Below are 25,023 nucleotides of genomic sequence, written 5' to 3'. Positions count from 1 at the left end.
AGGTGGGTCAGGATCATGATGGGAAAAACCACACAGATAGGTGACTCATGCTAGTGGGAGCTCATGGACTCTGGACTGACAGCTGGGGAGCCTACATGAGACCGCACTAGGCCCTCTGAATGTGGGTGACAGTTGCGTGGCTTGATGTGTTTGTGGGTCCCCTGGCAATGAGACCAGAACTTAATCCCAGGTACATGAATTGGCTTTTTAGAGCCCATTCTCTATGGTGTGATGCTTTACTCAGCTGTGATGCAGGGGGGGGAGGGGCTTGGTCATGCTTCAACTTGGTATGCTAGCTTGTGTTGACTACCCAAGGGAGGACTTAGCCCCTATGAGGAGGGGATGGGAGTGGGGGAGGAGGAGGGGAGGTGGGAGAAGGGGAGGGAGGGAAGGGGGGGGGACAGGAGTATGTACGTAAAATGAAAAAAATTTTAAATAAATAAAAAAATACTAAACAAAGAAACAAAAGAATCCTTTTATTTTTTAACTTTATCTTTCTACTGTGTGGTGAGTAGATGGAAAAAGAAGGGATGTAAATTTAAAAAAAGAACACATTTAAACTTATTTATTGTGTGGGTACACATGTGCCATAGCTTGTGTGTGAAGATTAGAAGGCAAATTGTAGGAGTCAGTTCTTTCCTTGCTCAATGTGGGTTCCGGAGATCTAAACAAGACCTGGCACTGTGGTAGTACTCCTATGCTCCAGAGCCATCTCACTGGCCAAAGGCCTATGCTTAAAGGAGTGTAAGGATTCTTTAGGAAGCAGTACTTTTGGTGCCTCGAAACCCAGGTTTCCGTTTGTGCTGTATTATTGGCAAGCCAAGTCTGATGAGCACAGACTATGTGCCCCTGCATTGTCCCATATAACATGCACCTCACTTCTTTCAGCCTTCATTCTTTAGTAACAGTCAAGGCCACGACTTCTATCACTGATATCAATTTAACCGTGATTAACTTGAGAGGTATTATTATAAACACTTCTGTCAAGCAGTGGGTAGCTTGTTTCTGGATTTTTGAAACCAATTACTAAATAAAATGCATTTATAAGTAACAAATGGAGTTGACAAGTTCCTATCTCCAACAAGCAAGAGCACCCTGTAGATGTAACAGTCTTATTAAATAAGAAACACAGAGCCAAATGCAGAGTTAAAAGCCCAAGAGGTCAGAGCAGTAGCTAAGAGCTGATACTAAAAACCCCTTTTTACCCTTTGCTGCCGCTGTTGTCCTTCCCCTGAGAAAGAGGACCTACTTTTTGTGTGTTTGTTTTTTTATTGACTTTTTGTTTTGTCTTTTTATTGGTTGTAAACTCAACCACATGACCTCCTCGTCACTGTCTGTCTATACAGACCTCCAGGTCTTTTATGGTTAGTATTGAGATTAAAGGTGTGTGTCTCCATGTTGGTGGTTCCTTGAACACACAGAGATCTGCCTGTCATGGGATCGGGATTAAGGGCGTGTGCTACCACTGCCAGACTTCTGCTACGGCTTGCTATTAGCTCTGACCCCCAGGTAACTTTATTTATTAACATACAAATAAAATCACATTTCAGCACAAATAAAATATTACCATATTAAGTGCTGTGGATATCGCTCTATATAAATTAAATGCTGATTGGCCAGTAGCCAGGCAGGAAGTATAGGTGGGACAAGCAGAGAAGAGAATTCTGGGAACAGGAAGGCTGAGTCAGGAGACCCTGCCAGCTGCCGCCATGAGTACCAACATGTAAGATACTGATAAGCCACAAGCCATGTGGCAAGGTACAGATTTATAGAAATGGGTTAGTTTAAGATATAAGAACTAGATAGCTAGAAGCCTGAGCCATTAGGCCAAACAGTTTAAATAATATAAGCATCTGTCTGTGTGTTCAATTGGTTGGGTCTAAGCGGCTGCGGGACTGGTGGGTGAGAGAGATTTGTCCTGACTGTGGGCCAGGCAGGACCAGGGAAACTCCAGCTACACACCCCCAAATACAGCCCCCTCTGTACCCATCTTCAGACACCCCAAATAGGCATGTAACTATGTCAAAGCCAGATATTATCATTTACTTTCTTTAGATGAAACAAACCAAACATGTAAGAATGAAATGGGCAGGGGGCAGTGATTATAAAAAAAAATAATTAAAACTGAGGTTTTAAAGTAATATGAGGGAAAATAAAACTATAAATGATGATATTACACAAGACAAATAAAATTGATACTGATTTGTTATTTAAAGTGCTTAGTTAAGTCTAGTAACTGATTTCACCAGGAAAAGAAATCAACATGACTCATGAATATAATGTAGAAACACACACAATGAAGGATTTTATTAAGTAAAAATATGATAATGTGGACTTGCTAACTTAATTATCAACTTTAAGATACTGATCTTCTATCAGGATTTAAATTTAACTATGCATCCTGCCTTTGAATTAAGTCCAACAATTTTGTTCCAATACCTCTGCACAAGGGAGAAAGTAAAGACACAGAATTACTTACTTTTACAAGCTCCTGCTGAGGCCAGATCTGAATAGGTTCCACCTGCTGAGGAGTTTGAGTTTGAATGCCATATGTATTGAGAAAAACTTGAAGGCTAAACAGAGAACAGAGAGATGAGGTGGAGAGGGAGGAAGAGAGCTATTTTTAGACACTGCATTTATAGTTCAGGAAATGTGAATGAAGGAGGTAAAGGGAACAGACAATGCTAACTTGGAACATATGGTAAATTTGTTACTATCTGCAATACACCATGTGCACTGGAATCCGAAGGCCTCAACAGCTTCTTCCCCAAAGTATCAGGAGCTTTGGGGGCAGTCGGGAAGACAGGCAATGATTTGGTAACATCTGTAATGTGTGGGCACTAATTTCTCACGTTCACATTTACATTTAAACATGAAAAGTATGTTGTATGGCACTTAAGGTCACGCTGATGACATGCTTGACACTGCCAAGGTTGGGTTCCATCACCATTCTCAATATGACAAACCTAAAGCAGCCATCCCCTCCCTTCCCCTCTCATCTGCCCCTCATACCGTTGACTTTCTGCTACAAGTGCTACATGAACCACCAAGTCATTTTCCAGTGGACCCTGCAAGGCACAAAAGAGGAAGGAGAGACATTGAAAAAGATTTGGTCATGGCCAGCTGTAATGAGACTCAAGGACAATATTAACTACCTCCAAGCAGTTCATTAAAGTGATGGACACCAGTTGGGTCTAAGAGCTGCCTTTCTTTTCCTGCCCATCACTGCCTGCTAATCAATTTGATGGTGTAGACAGAGTACCAGAACACCAGGAAGGGAAAGTCATAAATCTCACCACTACTAGAGAGGCTAGCTTGTCAGGGCTTTTTTGAATGATGCATAAGAGTAGTTTGGGGACTGAGAGTAATTTTACATCATTTAACTCTGAAGGGAAGAGGAGGAACTAAAAATAAAAAGCTCAATTTATGTGCTCCCCATAAAAAATGACTGTGAATTAAAACTGTTCATTTGACATCTTAACCATATATAAGGTTATTCCCTTTGCTGTTAGCCAATTTTCTTTTGGTACTTTATATATTTTTTTATATATTTCAAATTAACTTTTTTCTAATATATAGTTTTGTCTATATATTTGTCTATATAATTACCATTATGTTAATTAAATATTAACTGTTGGATTAAGTAGTTTCAATCAAAGACAGCATTGGGTATTTGCTAGTCTTGTAGGAAGAATCACTATGATATATATTATACATATATAATTAATATATATGCTAAAATGAACCCACTTCAAGCCTGTATAAATTATCCATATTAGGGCACTCTGACTATAACCACTTCCCAGTAACAAATCCAGCAGTCCTAATAGTATGCGGTAAAACCTTTGATTTACCATCAGTTTCTATGGGACTGCAGGCAAGAAACATTGGAATACTTATATTAGCAGTAAATATCATAAAATCAATAGGAGAGTTCCCAGAATCATCATGAAAATGACATTACAGGCAGACTGTCATTTGATTTAAGTAAATGTATAAGAGAAATATGACTTAACAACCTAGCAAAATCAAACACACCTTACAAGGTTATAAACTGATACTTGGTAAGACCTTGCAAATGACTTTCTCAAAACAATGAGAAAAGTTAATTATTCAGAGTCTCATTGTTATTTATTTCTAACAACAAATAAAACCACTAAGCTGATGAGACCTAGTAATTAATTTGTCTTCAGAACAAAGATGTTTATGGGTTTCTTAGTAAACAGTAAGTCAAAAAATACACTCCAATACAGACATCAACAGTGAAGCAGTTACAGCCTCTGACTGCTCAGCTGCTATCTTCTTTCAGAATCACAGGTGGGTTTGGAGTCACACTGTTGCCACTTGTATGTGTTTAGATCTAAACCAGCCATTATACCTTGAATCAAAATGAGTAAGTACCTAGTTAGGCTCACTAGATGACTGAGAAATCTTAACAGTACAGAAAACCAGCCTATCACAGAGTTCTGATTCAGTCATCTATCAGATGGGGCTGGGGTCTGCAACTCCAGCACTACACCCCCTCAGCCCACTCCAGCCGCAGAAAGCATTCAACAGGAGTAGTCCCACCACAACTCCTTGCCTTTCACTGTCAAAGTCAGAACCATATTTTAAAACCAATCATTATCTAAAGATTGCAAATTTGCTCTGATAACTTCCTTATCAGAAGGTAAGGTAATTAGTACTTCCTGAGTGATATTCTCTCTAATAATATAATATTTTCACCTTCCAAAGTTCCTCTCTCTCCCCTTCCTCTCTTGCCAGCCCTGTGGTACCACTATTCTCCCTTTCCCATCATTTATTCACTTACTTGACCAAGCACATATCAATACACAAGGCTCCACATTAGACCATATTTCGGCTAATAGAGCTGTGTCTCTCCGTGAGGAGCTCAGAGTCCACTGGGAGAGCTGGAGAACTGCAAGCTATGACATATGTCTATGATAACATACAATCTTTCATGGCATTTTATTACAGTAGAGCTACCTTGTTAGGAAAACTATCTCCAGGGTATATTACATTATACAGACAGACGATACTTTACTTAAGGAATGCTTACTTTAATAGGCACATGGGTAGTTTCTAATTTTTTTTTGCTTCTGCAGAAGATTTGTTCTTACTTCAGAGAACTGCTAAGGCTTTTGGGAGAAAGCAAAGTGCTTAGCTTACTTGACGTGCAAGACAGTCACCAAGAGGGCACTACTGCTACAGCTGTCCTCAGTTATTTTTACGCCTATCCTAGGACAGCTGATCCTCTTTGGTGAGTTAAAAAATCTACATCACTCTGGTATATCAGCCATTATCATATTACATATGGCTAGTTCTTCCCTAGAACATTTTAAAGTATTTCAAAAGATTATTGCCATCTCCCTTAGTACAATAGTATGAATGTCTGTCTCCTTTCCTCCTCAAATTCAGATGCTGAAATTTTAACTCTGAAGTGAGACTTTAACCGAAAAGTAAGCCCACACTAGATACAAGTCTGCCCATCAGGGCCCTGAGACCTGCGGCAGCTTCCAGCACCGTGAGAACATGTTGTTCATAAGATGCCCAGTTCGTGGTGTTCTCTTTCAGCAGCTGAGCAGATGAGACACTTTTCCTCATTCTCTTCTGTTCCCTGCCTGTGCTCTGCCTTCAGGGACGGACGGCCCACATACTGAGGTCCTTTAGAATTTGTGAGCATTCATTCTATTCCTTTCCATTCTCCACAAGCCTCATTCACTCTGAAGCCTCCAATTATTATCTCTAAGCAGGTCTTTCTGTGAGTTCTAGTTTTCAACGTGCTTTTTAGTTCCAGTTCCCACAACTTACTTGTTTTATGGATGTTTTTCTCTAGGTTCTTTCTAAAGTGAGTTTTAAAATTTGACTCTCCATTAACCCAACCCTCATTCCAAATAGGTTTTTATTACAATTATTTAATTGGTCACTGTCTCTCAGTGCCTCAGAGTCATCTTTGATACTTCACCCTTTAAATCCAATTTCTACAGCAGTTTTCTGAACTGAAAAATAACATCAGCTAATACTTAAAATACCACTTTGTGTATAAGAACCATTTAAGTGCTTAACAAACTATTATTCCTACCTTAAAGATAAGAAAACAATGAGGCCCAGAAACCTTAGACAACTTATATTCAAGAACACAAAGTTAGCGAACATCAAAACTAGAATTCAGAGCCAAGCAGTCTGGCCCCAGAATCTGGGCCCCTAACCATTCACTTGTCCTGTCTTTACAAGGAACACAGAAAGGGCAAATTTGGAGACTGAAGAAATCAGTCTCACAGAATCCCAGCTTGTCACCTTCAGTCATGATCTTAGTCATCTAACAGGAACCTTAAACTTACCCTGACAAAACCAGATGTATTCATGGCCAACTTTAATTCCACGTATCCTCAAAGCATTCTTTATTCTTATGAAGCTCACATTATGAATTCTCTCTGGTCAAAAAAATATGGTTCCCTTTTTCCATCTTTAAGCCCCATGATCAATAATAACTAAAAAAAAAAAATTGTCAGCATATTTAAAAAACCTTATCCTGGGTTTGGGGTATAGCTCAGAGGCAGAGCACACGTCTTGAATGCATGCATGAGGCCCCAGTGTTTGATCTAAGCACCACAAAAAAACAATATTTATACAACCAAATCAATGTCAGTAAATGGCAAGGCTGGGATTCAAACCAGTCTAGCCTATTTCTTAGACCATTACAGTGTGCTATGTGCATCTCTAATGTGTTGCTAACTCAACAATAAGTCCCACTAGCTCTGCTCATCCTCCTTCACCCCCACATACCCTCAATAAGTTACAGCCCTCCATCTGCACTGTCACTAGCATCCTACTCAAAGGCTCCATGATCCTGTACTTGGTCAACTAACTGGTCTATCTACCTCAACCTTAACTCTGCCATTCATAGCCTCCACCCTACAGACAGGTATTTAAAAAGTGGAAATCCATCCTTTATAATTGGCATCCCACCCCACCCCACATGAATACCACACAAACTCTCCAATGGTTTCCTATCACCTGTCGGACAAGAACCAAACTGCTTTAAGGTCCTTCCCGCTCCAGTTCCTGCCCACCTCATTCTCTCTCTTCTGTCCCACCATGTTCTAGCAACACCGGGGTCTCTCTGCCCCTTGAACATGGCAGCTGGGTTCCTATCACAGGGCTTTTGCAGTGGCTGCACTTACCTAGAATGCTTTTCCTACAGCTTATTGGATGAATGTCTTCTAATCACATGGGTCCAACCATGATTCCTCATAGGGTCTGTAGCTAGAGTTTTCCTGCCTTGCCCACAGTCAGGAAAATCTCTGTCACCCGCCAGTCCCACAGTCACTCAGACCCAACCAAGTAAACACAGAGACTTATATTGCTTATAAACTGTATGGCCGTGGCAGGCTTCTTGCTAACTGTTCTTACAGCTTAAATTAATCCATTTTTATAAATCTATACCTTGCCACGTGGCTCGTGGCTTACCGGCGTCTTTACATGTTGCTTGTCATGGTGATGGCTGGCAGACTCCTTCACTCAGCCTTCCACTTCTCAGAATTCTCCTCTCCTTGTTCCACCTACTTCCTGCCTGGCCACTGGCCAATCAGTGATTTATTTATTGACCAATCAGAGCAATTTGACATACAGACCATCCCACAGCAAGGGTCTTCTCTTTCCTCTACAGCTAACCCCACTTTCCCCAGGACTCTCCAGCTCCTCTGGTCCACTTTACCTTTAGGTCTACCTTAAAGGTCCTGTCAGCCCCAGAAACTGTGTTGCACTATTTATTGTTATTCAACAGCAGAAAGCAACTCCTTAAGAGCAAGGACTTGAAGCTACCTTATGTGTACTGCTCTGCTCCATAGCCACTAGTGCTTGAAAAATGACTGCCCAGGAAAGTCCTTCAATTCAGTGTTCCTCTGTAATATTAGGTCTACCACATGGAGAGGTTCAAATTAAAAATGACATCATGTAAAATATTCACAAACTTTGATTTACTAAACAAATGATATTTATACTATTGTTTTTCATGTGACTCCTGAAGTCACCTTTATCTCAATCAGTCTTTACTTACTCATCTATAATTGGAAATAATAAAAGTCTACTTCATGATTGGGGAAAAAGCCAATTGGTAGAGCACTTGCTCAGCAAACACATGACCCTAGACTCAATCTCCAGTGCTGAAGAAAAAAAAAAAAACAGAGAAACTAAAACAAAATATCTACTATATATAATTATGATGACTATACACACATTTAACACTGGAATCCAAGACCACTAATTCTACCACACATCTGATGCCACTCCAACAGCTTCCTTGGTGTTTTGCTTCACGCAGCCCCCTATCAGTCTTCTGTACTTTAGAGCCAAGTTCTTTTTCTTATATCATTAACTTGCATGAAGGAGGCAGCCAATTGTTGAATGAATGAAGAGAAAAATGATGAGTAAAAGAATGGATATTCCTATGTAGTCTTTAGGACATCCACTCTGTACTCCAGTCTCTCAAATAAAGCTAAAACTCCAGAAGGACTTTTACAACCTAGATGCGACCTTCTCCTCCCTGTTTATATTAGAACACTTCACTAGAAAACACAGTTCCCTTCGCCCATCTCAAGTTTCTGCCTCTGTCTTCATGTTAGGACTGCACTTCTCTCCTGTCTATTCACATCCTGACTCTTTTGAGTCAGTATCCTCTAAATACGGCTCAAAAACACCAGAGTGGTCATGTTATTTTCCATCTCTGCTAGCAAAAGCAGGTTCCGAAAGTTACTGAGCACTAATCACAGACTACTTTAGGCCATTTCTAGAAGGGTTAGCAGCTTATAGAATGTTTATGAGTGGTCTACATAATGACAGACTGGAAGGACCCTTTTTTACACGAGGAATGGATGTAATAACTTGGTATCCATTTGATGGCTTGGAAGATAAACGTTTAGTATTCCTGATTGCAATATATGAATCCTAAACATACACAGCAAATGTTTGCAAATATGGGGCTGGAGAGATGTCTCAGAGGTTAAGAGCACTGGTTGTTCTTCCAGAGGTCCTGAGTTCAATTCCCAGCAACCATATGGTGGCTCACAACCATCTCTAGTGGGATCTGATGCCCTTTTCTGGCATAAAGGCATACATGAAGACAGAACACTCATACATAAAATAAATAAATAAATCTTATAAAAATGTTTGCAAATATAAAAAGGGTTATTTTAACTATAGGAAATAATCATATCTAAATATATATACATTTCTATAAACAACCATGTTAATCATGATAATTACTGTTAACCCATAGTTGAAAATATTCGTTAAACATTTTTATGTCTGTAAATAAAACCAGGCTGCATCTTGTTCTTACATTTTCCACCTTGATAACAAATATATTTAACATTAATTTACAATATTAACCATTTTTTAAGTAGATAGAAGAAAATTTATGGAATGCCTTGCCCATCAGCTGGGTACTACCTAGATTAAAATTGCAACTCATCTTGCTTAAAATCTGAGATGCTAATTAAGACACTGCATGTACATCTGTCTAAATTCAAGCTTTTAGATTACTCAAATCAGGCCAAAGTAATAGCAGGGGAAGATATGCACCTGGGAACTATAAATAAACAGTATAATAAAGTTTCAAGGGTGCTCAGAGAAACCATAATGCAGTGTGTCCCAGACTTTTCACTCTCTGATTAATTCATTTATCTAATGCTTTTCTATAGACAATTCACCCATAAGACACAAAAAATTTTAAATTATAAAAGTTTTTCTGTAATGTCTAACAATTGCATCTCCACTTACCTAGTTTACCATCATCTCACAAACAGGGAATTTCAATGATTATTTATACCTCTTTCTAGAGTTAGCCCATGCCTATAAAGCAGGTGAGAATATACAGAAACACAGAATACTCCTGGTGCTTTTCTCCACTTAATGATTATATTTCATGGTCTTCTTCTCATGTTACCACATAGAATATAGAACATGTCTTCATGTTCATTTTATTTAGTAATCCATTTTATAGTTGTCCCATGCTGATTAATACTCTCTCACATTTTTAACCACTTAAGAGAAGCCAACCTATTGCCCGGAACTCTCTGGAATAGTTGTGCTTACACAGTGGTACCATTAAACATCAGGTGCTAATTTTGCTCTTAAGAGCTAAACACTCAACCTAACACATTCAAGGCGTTGGTCATCACCACTGGAGTGTGTGAGTCATGACAAAACTGAGAAGAGATCAACAGACCCAACTTTGAGGAGGAAATGTGGCCCCTTTTTTCAAGATGATGGCATGGGAAGATACACAGCTGTGTGCTGAGAGGAAGCCACATATACACAGCCAAGAAGAATGGACAGCTGAATTAAAAAAAAATTAACGATTTCCAGAATTTAAAATCCTGAATCATGACATGACATTAATGGAATTCAGGTGTTTCTGGTGCATGGACTGCTCTCACCCAATGTGAAGTTGAACTGTTGACCTTGTGTACATCCTACTTCACAAATGAGTCTGTCAGATACGCTAAGCCTATAGCCTGAAGATGATGCACCACCACCGCCCAGCTTTTGCTATGGCTGTAATAACTCTGACTCCCGGGCAACTTTATTTATTAACATACAAATCACATTTTAGTACAAATAAAATACCACTATAGCTGTGCAGTAGCAATTTATTCACAGAAAGTGCAGCTTTCTGATAAGATGTGTCTTGTTATTTCACTGCTAATTTTTGTCTTCTGTTATGGCTTTAGAATGTTAATGTTTTGAATGTTAGTATGTCTCAAGAGCCTGCTACATGCCATGTGTTACTCAGCATTCTGTTGTACGTTCTCATGACAATGTTTTAAAAATTAGGAAACTGGCACTGAGAGAGAGACTATGGAATTTTTCCAAAGTCACACATCTCATTGGTAGAAGGGAACTTGGCTGAAGTTATATATCAAGGGCTGAAGTCATAGTATATAGTTCACAAATCATGTGCTGCTGCTACTGTATTTTATACTAAACAGAGTTCTCCAGAGATTCAGAACTCACACATGCACATTCATATGGAGAGGGGCAAGGTAAGAGATAGAAGTGGAGAAGAGAATCATTGTAAGGAAGTAGCTTGCACAATAGGAAATGGGATAAACTCCAAGGTGTACAGGGTTTGGTGACAAGCTGTTGTCCTGGATGGGTTTTCATCAACTTGACACAGCTACAGTGATTTGGGAAGACAGAGACTCAATTGAGAAAAATGCCTCTATAAGGCTGGCCTATAGTCAAATCTGTCAGGCATTTTCTTGAATAATGATATGGGAGAGCCCAGCTCACTATTGGTGGTGCCACTCCTGGGTAGGTGGCGCTGGGTTGTACAAGAAAGCAGGCTGAGCAAGTCATGAGAAGCAATCCAGTAAGCAGCCTTCCTCCATAGCTTCTGCATCAGTTTCTTGCCTCTGGGTTCTTACAAGCTCTCACCTCTATGGACTGAGATGTGGAAGTGTAAGTAAATCCTTTCCTTCCCAAGTTGCTTTTAGTCATGATGTTTATCACAGCAATAGAAACCCTAACTAAGACAGCAGGACGCAGGAGGCAGTATCTATAGTTCTAGTTGGAATCTAAAGTGATGGTGTAGCCCCAGTGCAAAGGCTGAAGACCTACTATCCATGAAGAGCCCCAAGGCAAGCAAACAGCCTATGCCCCAGGTATCTCCACCAGGAGAACCCTGCCCTTACTTAAAAGGGTGGTCTTATTCTGTGAGGCCTTCAACAGCTGGAAGTGGTCGAGACACAACAGGAGAGGCAGTCAGGTTGACTTCCTGTTTGGACTTCAATATTAATTTCATTCAGAAACCCCTGTAGTGGGTAGCCCAACGTGGAGCATGAACCCACAACCCTGAGATTAAGAGTCTCTTGCTCTACCGACTGAGCTAGCCAGGCTAAGCTAGGGAACTGAGATGGGACTAGCTGCTCCCTTTTTCGGGAATGGAACCATGTAGGCGTTCCCTGGTTATATGGAACTTTGCAGGCGGGTTTAGGTACCCGCTGGCCGGGGAAGAGGCTGAGGGTGGGAGCCACCCAGGCCTTTGGAATTTGCCCCATGTGAGCGCCAGATATTGGTGAAATTATTAAGGCCACTCCACGAAGTTAAAAGGAGATTTATTTAATGGCGTAACTTACAAATTAAGGGACAGGTAGGTCGCGGGGTCTGGGGAAGGTGTATCGCAGTCCAGTGGGTGTTCTCTGGAGCTCTGCTTGGCCCACCTTCACCGTCCAAGGTCCCTGAACTGAGCGAGAGCACAGCCCATCCAGATCTCAGGTCTCCAGGCGCCTCCCTTGGCCCCGCCTTGTAGGCGTGACAGTTGCTAAAGTCTCAATGGGGGTTGGAACTTCCAGATCAAAGCTGGAATGGCTACCCACTACAAACCCCTCATTAAAACACCCAGGATAATTTTCCAAATATCTGGGCAGTCTGTGGTCTTAGTCTTACTGACATATAAAATTAGCCATTATGTGCTTATAGGGAAGTGTAACATTGGTGGGGACAGGTGGAATGGTGTCAAGTCCCACCAACAGCCACTTGGGGTAAGGTTTTAAGAAACTTCAAGTACTGCCTGTAAAACACACACTGTTTTCTAAATCTGCTTTTGAGAAAACATAATTTTTTGAAGTTTATCAATTAAATAAAAAATCGGTTCTATTAAATAATCTATATAGTATGGAAAACTTACAATTCTTATTTCTGTAACACTGCCCTGAACTTTGATGTAATTTACTTCATTTTTAATATGTTCTATGCTGCATGAAATAATCTGTGGTGATTGGCCTTTTACTGAAATAAAGGCAAGAGAAGAAAGAGAGGAAGAAGAAAAAAAGTGAGTCAGCAAATAAAGGCAAGGCCAGATCTGTCTCCAGGCAGTGCATCTGCAGCCCCTGCCCTCTGCTCTGGGGTCACAGACACCCATCTATGCTCATTAGCACTCAGCAGCAGGTCTTGCCAGCATTCCGCATTTCATCATTATGTGCAGTATTCAGCAAAACCTCATTAGCTGAAGAAACCTAGCAGACACTTTGTCCATCTCAATTCCAAAGGAGATGCTGCACCACAGTGTTGCCTCCAAGGAGCTAAGGAACAGGCTACAAAATGAACAGGCACACTCAGTCTATGATGAGGGGCGTCTTGTTCTGACATTCCCAGGTAGGTCAAGGCAACAACCTGGAATGCCCAATAGAAATAAAAGGAAAGTAAATAGAAGTATCAGAGATAACGGTGTCAAGCATATTTAGAAGGCTAAAACTGGCTTAAAAGTAGAGCTAGTCAGGGAGAAATAGCCTGAAGAGCCTATCTATTTATATATTAGCTTAGTGATTCTCTACCATTTCACTTAAAAGTTAAAAAATAATTTTAAAAAGTATCGGTGGCTCTCAGATACAGTTTCCAATGTCTGAATGAATGGAGCAGGCTGACACTTCTTCCAGGGAATGCAATTACCTTACAGGAGAACACCAGGAACTTTGACACAAAAAATTGATTTTTAAAACAGTTTTTACCTCCTTCAAAAGCACTTTCTGTCACTGGATGCTTCCATATACTTATCTTAAAGAAAGGACAGAACTAAAGGTCTTGCCTCCTTCCTAGAAACAACAATAGAGCAGCTACATGCCCCAGCTGGAAAGCCTAACCCATGGTATTCACAGCTTTGATCCCATCCAAGGGAGGACTAATTCTGAGAAACCAACAGGACAACAACAGGAAAACCAGCCTCAGGTACATCTGTGAATGGAGATGGAGGGGGAAACAGCTGGAAGGGCCAGTCCCCAAGGCTGGTCATCTCCCTCCTGAGTTTCTGTGTCATTAGAAGGACTCCATGTTGTGATTGACAACCAAAGAAATATCCCTAGTGTTTGACAAGGGAGCCAGGCTTAGAAGCATGAGGTAAAAAAGTAGCAAGTACAGCAGGCAGGCTTGTTTTAGGTTTCTCCTCTGCATGCTTATACTCACTGGATCAGTTCTCTGGTGCCTGAATTAAAAATGTTGGCTTCTCTCCTAGCACAGTGGAAGAGGTGAGAGAATTCTGTGCGAGAGGTGAGAAAGGAAAAAAGAGTTTGGGGAACATTTTGTTTTTAGGGGAAAAGACACTCAAACACAGCTGCAGAATCAGGTAAATCTGTAAACTGAAGAGAGCTAGAAATCCGAAGAACAGAAGAGCTAGACAAGGATGGTAGTGTATATCTTTAATCCCAGCACTCAGAAGGCAGAGGCAGGTGGATCTCTGTGAGTTCAAGGCCAGCCTGGGTTACAGAGTGACTTTCAGGACAGTCAGGGCTACACAGAGAAACACTGTCATTACAAAATAAAATGTAATAAAACAAAATAAAAAAAATGGAACAGTTTAAAGCTGGAGGAAAAGGGCCAATGAGGTGCTTACTGCCAAATGATGACCTGAGTTGGCCCCACAGGACCCACATGGTGGAAAGAGTGTGAACACAGTCTCACAAGTTGTCCTCTAACCTCCATGTGAGCACCATGGTACATGCGCCCTCTTGCAAGAAATGAATGTAGTTTAAGAAGTTTGAAAGTTGGATGAAAGAAGAAGGGCAAGTTAATGCCTAGTGAGGGGCTTTCCTAACCTTGAAGAACTCAAAGAACCCTGCAGTCATAACTAGAGGCAGGGCCTCAGTGCACACTAGGATTTAGTATCTGCTTTGAATTTTATTTTATAAACCTTTCTGAGAACGTAAAGGTCTGCCTTTCACTTTTAGTAATTTTAACTTAAGAAGTATAAAGAAGGGCTCAGATTTGCAACATGTACTTCATATTCTTGGGGTGACTTCATAGCTTTTCAGTCCCCAGTAGACAGTATGATGAGAAGGGTCATGCCCAGCATTCACTGTCCCTTCCAGCTCATATTTATAAATAATCACAGGCTCCCACAATAGAAGACCTTTGTAAGTAAGGCTGGGAAACATGATGGCCAAAACCAAAATACATAAAATATAAATATTTGCTGAAAATTCAGGAAGACTCCTAAATTCATAGGAAAATGATATGAACTGCATGAATATGCAGCCTTCTAGGTTCCAAACAATTTTAAAACAAATATTATTAAGCATTAAATTTGGGCATTTATAATCCAATATTTATGAGTAAGAATACACAAAAATAATGTAATCTGAGAAAGGACAATAAACAAGCCATACCTGAACCAAATCAAAACTATCAATAAAATATTATTTATTAGCAGAGCTAATATTTTAGTGAAACTAAAACTACAGTTTAAAAATCTGCCTGAGCTAAAACAATGGCTCACATGTATATGAGTACAATCTTAATTACAAAGAGACTTAAGAAAACTGACAGCTAAAACAATAAATCAAGTTTAACATACCCTAAAATAACAATGTTCTCCACTTCATGAGGATGGAGCTTCCTCACTATTACTCGAAATTCTTTATCAATTCAAATCTTCACTCATCATTTACAAAAGACGCCAACAACATGCAATCCAAAAATATTATCAGCTTATAAGACGTAACAGGCAAACTTCCTGTGTTCTTAGAGAGTTAAAGTAAACAAGGCACTTTCCAGTTCTGAACCACAGAAAGTATGTTGGTTTTATCTTCTACTGGTTGATACTGAGTATTTTACTCTCCCGCTACAAAAACACTGTTAGTTATTGGTGTGAGACAAGCAGCAATGTGAACCACACTGTTTAGGAGGTTTTATCACAGGTGTAATGAGGGAACGGAGAATGCAGGAAAATGATACCAAATCCACATTTCCCACCATAGCTCAAAAGGCCCCACATTAGTACGTCTGGGGTATAAGCCTGTATCTGCTACCTTTGTGACCTTAGAGATGGCATTTCTCTTTCAATTTCCATGTCAATTTCCCGACTTAAAAAATGAAAGGCTCTACCAAAGGTCTTAATAGTCTATCATGCCTATAATATGATATAGGCAATGAGCCTAAGGATATTGCACATGATTCTGAATTTTCTTAATGGAAGGAGAAAAATAATTCCCTTTCTGTTCCAGAGATGAGTAGCTCAATGGCTTATATAGGTATTTAAAAAGAGAGAGAAAAACCAAGCCAAAACCCATCTTCAATTCTAGGTCTGCAACAATACATTTTAGGGAAGTTTACTGACAGTGGCTTTCATTTTTTATAAAACTATACATCTAAATTGTTTTATAATCTCTTGCCTTGTTTTTAGGAGCTATATAGTATAAAGTATTTTATTTAGGAGTATTGGGGTATTGAGTAAATAGAAATCATCTAATGAAAAGCAAGTCACATCAATAGTTTTAAAATGCTATAGCAGTATTTTTTTTACAGCAATAAACATCAGACTGTGGTTGGTTCCTATTAGGACCAATTTGTAGAGTAGAAATGATTAACGGTTATCTGGTAAAGGAAATCTTGATATGATGGTTAATCTTCATTGTTAACTTGGCCTGATTTGAAATCACCTAGGAGACACTCCTGGGCATGCTGAAGGTGTTTCCAGAGAGGATTAGCTAGGGAAGGAAGATCCACCCTGTGTGGTTAGCACCGTTAGATGGGCTGGAGTGCAGGACTAGATAAGAACAAAAATGGAGAAAGCTGAAGTTAGCCTTCATCTGTTTCCCTTTCATGAATGAATGAAATGTGAGCAGATATCTAACACGATGCCACCAAGCTAGAGTAGCCTCACTGCCACATCTCCCTTGGTACCCCAAACCGTGAGCCAAGATGAACATTTCCCCCCTAAAGCTGCTCTTGTCTGTTATTTTGCCATATAAACACAAAAAGTTACTAATGCACTTGCTATGGAGTCAAATGACGAAGCATTACACAGACATTTAAAGTAATATACAAAAAAAATAGTAATTGAGTATTAAATGTGTTAATGATTATAAAACAGACTATCTAATAAGGCTATAACCACAAAGTAAGAAAGTTTACATATATCCACATATTTGTAAATACAACAATTTCTCCCAGACTTATCAAGATTTTTTCATTTCTTACATATGCAATTTGAAATAAAATTAAAAATAATACTTATTTAGCTCTTACAATGCATCACACATTTTCTTAAGTGTATATACATTGCCATTTATGACACTTTAGTCAGGAGTTATTATTTCTATACAACAGACAAAGGGTTAGAGAGATTAAATTGTTCAAGGCCATAGTTAAAAATGGAAGAGACAGGCTAGGTTTAAAGGATATAAAGAACATATTGCATCATTTCCTCAAATGTGTACTCACATGCATTTGCATACACACACACACACATACACACACACACACACACACACACACACACACACACACACTCACATGCTTGGTGCTTAATCTTCAGGAAGATAAATCATAGAGAATTTATTTTTCTTTTTTGAGACAAGATTTTGGTCAGTTTGAACGTACCAGTGATTAACTCCAAAAGGATTAAAAAAAGAACAAGAAAAAACAATTCCTTTGGCATCACTTAACCAAGAGCGAGTCCAGATCTGAGTTCTCAACTTCATGCTCCATGTGTCTTCCAGCCTTTGGCTGCTGTCTGAGTCTGAATCTGTGCCTGCCTCAAGGCTGTCTGGTGAACCCGTGTCTGTGCATGACTGTGTCCCTAACAAAGGGTTTCCCTGTGTGTGTGTCACTAACGAAAGGCTTCACCCTATCTTTATGAACAGCACAGAAAGCATCACATGGGGGGGGGGGAGATTGGAATATTTTATAGAAATATTTAACAGAGTTTTACAAGGGATAAACTCATTGATTCCAAAGGACACAGATAACAAACAATATTATAAACATCATTGTTTATTAAGGTATTCATTCATTTTGGAAGGCTGCTTTTTTTTTTTTTTTTTTTTTTTGGTTTTTTTTGAGACAGGGTTTCTCTGTGTAGCTTTGCGCCTTTCCTGGAACTCACTTGGTAGCCCAAGCTGGCCTCGAACTCACAGAGATCCGCCTGGCTCTGCCTCCCAAGTGCTGGGATTAAAGGTGTGCACCACCACCGCCCGGCGGAAGGCTGCTTTTATCTTCTGTATTTGCTGCTTTCAGCAAATGATACACATTCATCACCTTGGGTCAGGGGCATGGAAGAGGATATAATTTAAGATTAGAGCTGTGCATTAGCTTAGGTTGTAAGAGCTAATGACAAGGGAAATCCAAGACAAGTCAGGCTGACTGTTACACTGTTCTCTTAAGACAAATTAAACAAATATGTTGAGGCTGAGCACAGTGGTGCACACCTTTAATTCCAGCACTCAGGAGGCAGAGGCAGGTGGATCTCTGTGAGTTTGAGGCCAGCCTGGTCTACATAGTGAGTTCTAGGACAGTCAAGGCTATATATATATATATCCTATCTCAAACAAACAAACAAACAAAACAAAACAAAATCCAGGTTGAGTACACAGTAGGATCTCAGCCTTAAATCTTAAGTGATCCCAAGATGTATTATTAGCTCTGGCTTTGATGTCAAGTAAAAGTTCCAGTCTCTTAGAAAGGAAGAGATATTTTTATAATGTTGCCTCACCACATAAGGTCTCACTGTGTATCCCTGGCTGGCCTGGAACTCAATAGGTAGACTAGGGTTGCTTTGAACTCACTGAGCTCTGCCTGTCTCTGCCTCTGCTGTGATTAAAGGAATGCACCTCCATGCTTGGCCTCATACAGAATTTTATGTATTTATATTTTAAGGAAACAAAGCAGAAATAATCCCTCTCCTGCCTTATGAATATGAAAAGCAACAAGTATGTATTTTTAGCCTAGACCTATGTAAATATGTGTGTGATGTAGTTAAGTATGTTACTGACCCCCACACCCCACCCCAAATCATGCATTTAAAACTTGGGGAAAAAAGCTCGTATGACTAAACCACATTCTCTGAGCACTGGCCTTTTTCAGAAGATCATCAGAACAGATCTGCTCCCTTTACTTGTCATTTTAAATGTGCTAATCCACCTCTCAGATTGAGAGCTGGGGCGGCACAGTATGAAAAATGGAATTCTCTCAAGTGTCTCTTAGCACACAATATCTGCTCCACCGTGACTATGCTATAGCGATGAAATACTGGCTCAAAGAACTCATCAGAAATAAATTGTATTCACCAAAATAGCGGCCCAAACACCTTGAATCCCAACGGCCTTATAAGGGAAAAGTCACTGCTCAGAGAAGCAGATGCTCCCGATTCTCTGGACTCCATACATAATGTGTACAATTAAATAAAGTAAATAGAAAATCCACCTCATGGGGTGGCTTCTGGGAAAGGCCTACTGCATGGGGGCAGCCTGACAAACTTGGCTGCTATCTGGGCCCAGATCTAGTACTTCGAATTGGTCAACCCCAACACATACTCCATCTATGAGCTGTGGTACTGCAAGGAGAGGCCGGTGTGCTGCAGAACCAGACCCGGGGGCACATCATTGCCACAGAAGATGAAAATCTGAAGCATGGTTGTGATCAAAGAAGTCTTGGCCATGGTCCAGTATTTATGGCGCTTCAGAGAGCAGAGACCTTGAGCTAGACCAATGACTTGTGGCAGTAACTATTTGCATGTAGAGTTGTGTGGGCAAAAAATATACCAAGTGACGCTCTGCAGTTTCCAATGCCACTGCGATGAATGAATTTGCGGTGGAAGGGTGAGAAGGATGGTGGAACGGAGCAGTGCCTGTGTGGTGGAGGGAGACTGAACCATGTCGAAGCTGAGGCCTAAGATACAGCCTGCAGGACATGTTGGTGTGCTTGGCCTACACTGCCCCCAAGGCCATGCTGATGTCTGTGATGCATGCTGTTGCTGGGGTCCATGTCTGGGTCTGCAGTCCTGTGGCAGTGTCTGTCCATGGCCCATGTTACCAGCAAAGGCTATGCAGATGTCTGTGTCTGTGCTGCTGTGGTGGGGAAGGGGGGCGAGTATGTCTGGGTCCTTGGTCCTGCTGTAGCTGGGGGCTGTGTTGATGTCCATGGCTTGTGTTACTACCGAAGGCCATACAGATGTCCATGGTTTATGCTGTCACCTGAAACCATGTGATGTCTGTGGCACGTCCTGATGCCTGAGGCCATGTTATGTCTGTGGGCTTGGATGCCACTGGGGGCCATGTAGATGTGACTTCCCTGTGCCTGAAGTCCACAGCATGTGCTGATGCTGGAGGCCATGTTGATGTCCATAGTTTGTACTGTCGCCAGATACTATGTGGAAGTCCATAATTCATGTTTCTGCCAACTACAAATGACAAGGAAGCTTCTTCTGGAGTGGTATCGACTCCAGACTCACAGTTGAGAAAGGGACATAGAAGGGTTCTGTGATTGCCAACCCCCCAAAAGTAACAACCTAGACAGGAAGCCATCAAAGAGAATCCCAGCACTCGGGAGGCAGAGCCAGGCGGATCTCTGTGAGTTCGAGGCCAGCCTGGGCTACCAAGTGAGTTCCAGGAAAGGCGCAAAGCTACACAGAGAAACCCTGTCTCGAAAAACCAAAAAAAAAAAAAAAAAAAAAAAAAAATTGTGATAAGGATGCCGAAGTGTAGCTCTCTGAAATAGATGGCTACTGTCAAGTGATAGGCACTTGTGAATCCCCAGTAGTAGGCTTCTCAGCCAACACAATAAGCCAGATCAAATCCAATTAAAAGTCCAGGTTTAATGAGCCAAGCACTCTTGGGTGACTCTCAAGCCCCCCAGAAGTGAGGCGAGGGAGGGAGGAGGCAAGTCAAAGGACCGGAGCTTAAATACCTTGTAGGTGTGGTCTTGAGCATTTCTGGGGAAGGAGTCACTGCTTGGCAGGCTTTCTGAGAAGGGCAGGGTTTGGAATGGAGGGTGGGGGGGAGATGAGGTGGAAGCGGTGCTTCTAACTGAACAATGGGGTGAGGACAGAGAAGGACTCAATTTTCTTTAAGGGGATGATCAACAGAGAGTTTGACCATGCTGCAGTGACAATATGGACAAATATAAACTGGACTTTCTAAAATCTCTTTTAGGGGGTGGACCTAGGAGGACTGGGAAGTAAGGGTGAAGGGGTGCACTATGTGAAATTCCCAAATAAACAATAAAAATATTATGTTAAAAAAAGTAAAGAGAAAGCAGGGTTTGGTGCCACATGCCAATAGTTGTAGCATTTAGGAATCTGGGATATAGCAGCAAGAGGAAGAGGAGTTCAAAGTCATCTCCTGCTACATAACCAGTGTAGGGGCAGCCTGAGCTACATGAGAAAGAAAAGAAAGACAAGGCAAAAGTAAAGGAGGGAGAGGAAAGTTCCAGGTAAAGCTAATACATGTATTCATGAGGACATTCACAGTTTCTGTTCCCCAGAGTAAGATGTCAGCAATGACCATTAAAACAGTGCCAGGCCCCACTGCTCACTGTGTATCTTTATTTTAGACCATAAATCTTATTTCCTTAGTTGGATCTATTTCCACTTTTATATTTCATCCACGACTAAAGGAAATCTCCATCTTACAGATGATTTTATTATATATCATGCTTATTATGGAGACTTAGTTTTAGTAAGTTCAGTAGGTTAATTAGAATGATGTTATTAGAAACTCTCTTTAAACATGCAATTCAACTTTCTTAGTTCTGAAGTTTTTAATCAAGGTATTTAGCTTTTAATAGGCTCTAGTACAAATAGTGTTGATAAGAGAGTCACATTTCCTTTGAGAATACAGAGAATTACCTGAGGCTAACCCTTGCATGGCTGTGGCCTAGCCAGCCTGAGTTTTCAGAAACATTGTGGATGCCTTGACTATTTTAGTCTATTTTATTATGATAATCGTAAGAATTTCTATGCTCTATTAATCTTTACTCCTACACATATAGGTAAATAAATTTAGCTTTTTGGTCCCACTGGAACACCTTACTTCTTGCCAAGCTAACAGAATTAATTTGTTTTGTTTCTTTCTTTTTTTTTTTTGGTTTTTCGAGACAGGGTTTCTCTGTGTAGCTTTGTGCCTTTCCTGGAACTCACTTGGTAGCCCAGGCTGGCCTCGAACTCGCAGAGATCCGCCTGGCTCTGCCTCCCGAGTGCTGGGATTAAAGGCGTGCGCCACCACCGCCCGGCTTGTTTTGTTTCTTGGAAGGAAAAATTATGTCTAAAACTGGTTAACTATTTGAGGCCATATTGATGAACCAATCCAAATAAAGTTGAGTCATATGCAAATATTGCTAAATCATCCAAGATTAATAAACCTTTTAAAACTGAACAGACTTGACAGAAGACTCTAAGAAGGGTAAGTAAGAGTTGTACATTCCGTTGGAGAAGTGTTATATAATTTGTATACTAAATGATGAGGCCATATAACCTTTTTTTGCTAGGCAGCAAACTCAACTTTCTGCACAGACGGCCTTCTGGCCATGTGACTGCTCCTTAACACTCTATAAACTACCTTCACAAAAACTGCTCAAAGTTTACTGAAAACCTAGACCATAGAAGACAGCGACACAAGTGCTGGAAGGATTTCCTCCATTACATTAAACAAACAGAAGGGGCAAGAGAGATGACTCAGCAGTTAAGAGCACTGACTGCTCTTCCAGAGAATCCGGGTTCAATTTCCAGCACCCACATGGCAGCTCACAACTGTCTGTAACCCCAGTTCCAGGGTATCTGACACCCTCACACAGATATACACATAGGCAAAACACCAATGCACATAAAATAAAAATAAATAAATTAAAAACAAAACAAAACAACATTAAGCAAACAAGTGTGTACTACCTCCAGTCCAGCTAGATGCTCCAGCAAAGAGCATCCTTCATATTCCAGCATTTGTCAAAGGCAGAGTGATGTGGGTCTGGATTGCTTCCTAGCAGACACTTGGCTCACGAATGAGGCTAGCCAGGAAAAACCTCCCAATTATACTCTATACTTCTTATTGGGGAGGAGACTACTTAATGTCTGAGAATAATCAGCACATTTATTGTACTATAAACAATCAGATAATGAATCACTCCAGGCACAAAGCAAAATAACTACCAGGAAGAGATGGGAACACCACATTAACGAAAAGTACAAAATTATTCTGAAAATTATGCTTAGTGAAATGATCAAGAAACAGAAGAATGACTACGTGTGATTCTGCCTCCATTATTGCCTATAATAGGCAAATTCAGAGACAGAAAGTATGCCAGGGTTTACCAGGGGTGGAGGAAGGAGGGAGCAGTCATTAAATGGGTTTCATTTTTGTGGGAGATGGAGATTATTGTAAAGTTTTTATATGGACAGTGGAGACGGCTATAAAATATCATCAACATATTTAAAGCCAATATATTTTTTGCTTTATGAATGGTTAAAATGATGAGCTTTGTATATATTTATTCTACGTAGAAACGTGTGTTAGAAATGACTGTTAAGATTCAACAGATGATGACGACTGGAGATAAACATGCAGAGAAAGGAGCTGGACTCCTACCTTATATCAGATACAAAACTAAGTAAAAATGGACAACACACCTAGATTTAAGGGCTAATACTTCAGAATTATTACAAGAAAAGGTAGGCATAAGCCACAAGCTTATAATTTTGGACTAGGCAATGGCTTTTAGACCTGACACTAAAAGCAAAAGTAACTGTAGAAAAACTAGGCTTCTTCAAAATTTAAAATGTATGTGCTCTGAATGACAATGAGAAAGTGGAATGATAGTTTACCAAATGGGAGAAAATGCTTGCAGTTTCATAAAGGAATCATCTAGGACACAGAAAGAGGTTTTGTCACTCAATTGCCAGCAACATATGAAAATATGATTAATTTTTGTAGCTGGGGGAATGTGAATCAAAACATTTAGATACAAGTTTACCACCACACTACCCTAAAGTCTAGGAAATAAGTATTAGTACAGATGCAGAAAAATGGAAACCTTTGTTATACACTAGAGGAAATGCAAAATAGTGTAGTCACATGGAAGAAAGTCTGGCAATTCCCCAAGAGTTCACCTGAGTAGTATATGATCCAGCAATTTCATTCTTAGATATATACCCAAGAAAAATGAAGACACACGAAACACAGTGACTGCATTTGGAGACTGGCAGCAGCATTGTTCATAATGGCCGAAGCTCAGAAACAACTCACATGTTCATAGACAATACATACCATATACTTAAAATGGCATGTTGATCTACAATAAAAAGAATGAAGTGTTATTAAGTGCTGTCACAGGTATAAAACTTAAAAATGTTATGCTGAGAAAAATGCCAGTCTCAAAATACTACAGATTATACAAATAGGGCAAAACCGTACAAACAAAATTGTTGAGGGCAGAGAGGGGAGAGCACTGAGACAGGAGAATGACTAAAAGGGCAGGATTTCTTTTTGGAGCAATAAAAAAGTAAAACTGATTTTAGCAAGTACAGTGTAAAAACCATTGATTGCACACTTTAAATTAGTGAGGTGTATGAAGTACAAATTATACACTAAGCTGTTAAAAATACTTTAAAATGATATTATTAGTGTTTTGAAAAATAATTTTGAAGAAAGGTCAAGGACACAAAACCCTTCTTTAGTCATCAGAAGACATAAATTATCCATTTAAAAAGTCCTGGTAGGAGGAACAAGGTGCCCTAGACAAATGGCTCTAAAAGACTCTGAGAACAGGTATGGCAGCAGGCTGGAAGCCCCAGACATCTCAGAGTCTGAATAATGGCAGCAAAGTGGGATTCTGAGACCCTGCACTCCCTGGCTCAGCCCTGGAGAGGGTGGTAGCCTAAAGCAACAGACAGACACAGAGAAGAAAGCAAAAGAAAGCAATCTTTCTCACTCTAGGAGCAGGACATGGAAGCACAACAGAGCCCACCATGCAGAGTGCAGGCCCAGCTTCTCAACTGAGGTACCAGTTGGCCCCCACAGTTCTGCACCACCTGATGTCTGAGGTAGTTCAAAGCACCCACAGTGGCTTCAGAGTTGCTAACCTACTCAACCCTTGCTCCAGGGAGTTGAGAGCCACAAAGGAGGTAGATTCATCTATCAGTTGGGCCTAATGACACAAAGAGACTGAGCACATAGACAAGGGTTCACACAAACGTGAACTGACAGAATTTCTCATCTGAAACTGTGGATGCCATCAACCAGGAGTCCTATACTCAAGCAA

General features: G+C 40.4%; 1 protein-coding gene across 3 annotated transcripts in view; it reads right to left on the bottom strand.

Moving 5' to 3' along the window:
• The window catches only part of Phkb (phosphorylase kinase regulatory subunit beta), a 206,236-nt gene that overhangs the window by 47,798 nt on the left and 133,415 nt on the right, over positions 1–25,023 (bottom strand). For all 3 annotated transcript variants that reach the window (XM_059264496.1, XM_059264498.1, XM_059264497.1), the window contains 2 exons: positions 3,013–3,068; positions 2,480–2,573 (listed from right to left, as the gene is read on the bottom strand). In XM_059264496.1, coding sequence (XP_059120479.1) covers positions 2,480–2,573; positions 3,013–3,068 — 150 coding nt within the window. The remainder of the gene's footprint in view (positions 1–2,479; positions 2,574–3,012; positions 3,069–25,023) is intronic.

Source organism: Peromyscus eremicus, chromosome 5, assembly GCF_949786415.1.
Source record: "Peromyscus eremicus chromosome 5, PerEre_H2_v1, whole genome shotgun sequence".
Taxonomy (NCBI): Eukaryota; Metazoa; Chordata; class Mammalia; order Rodentia; family Cricetidae; genus Peromyscus; species Peromyscus eremicus.
Note: the sequence above shows the minus strand (reverse complement) of the source record. Positions and strands in the feature narration are given on the sequence as shown.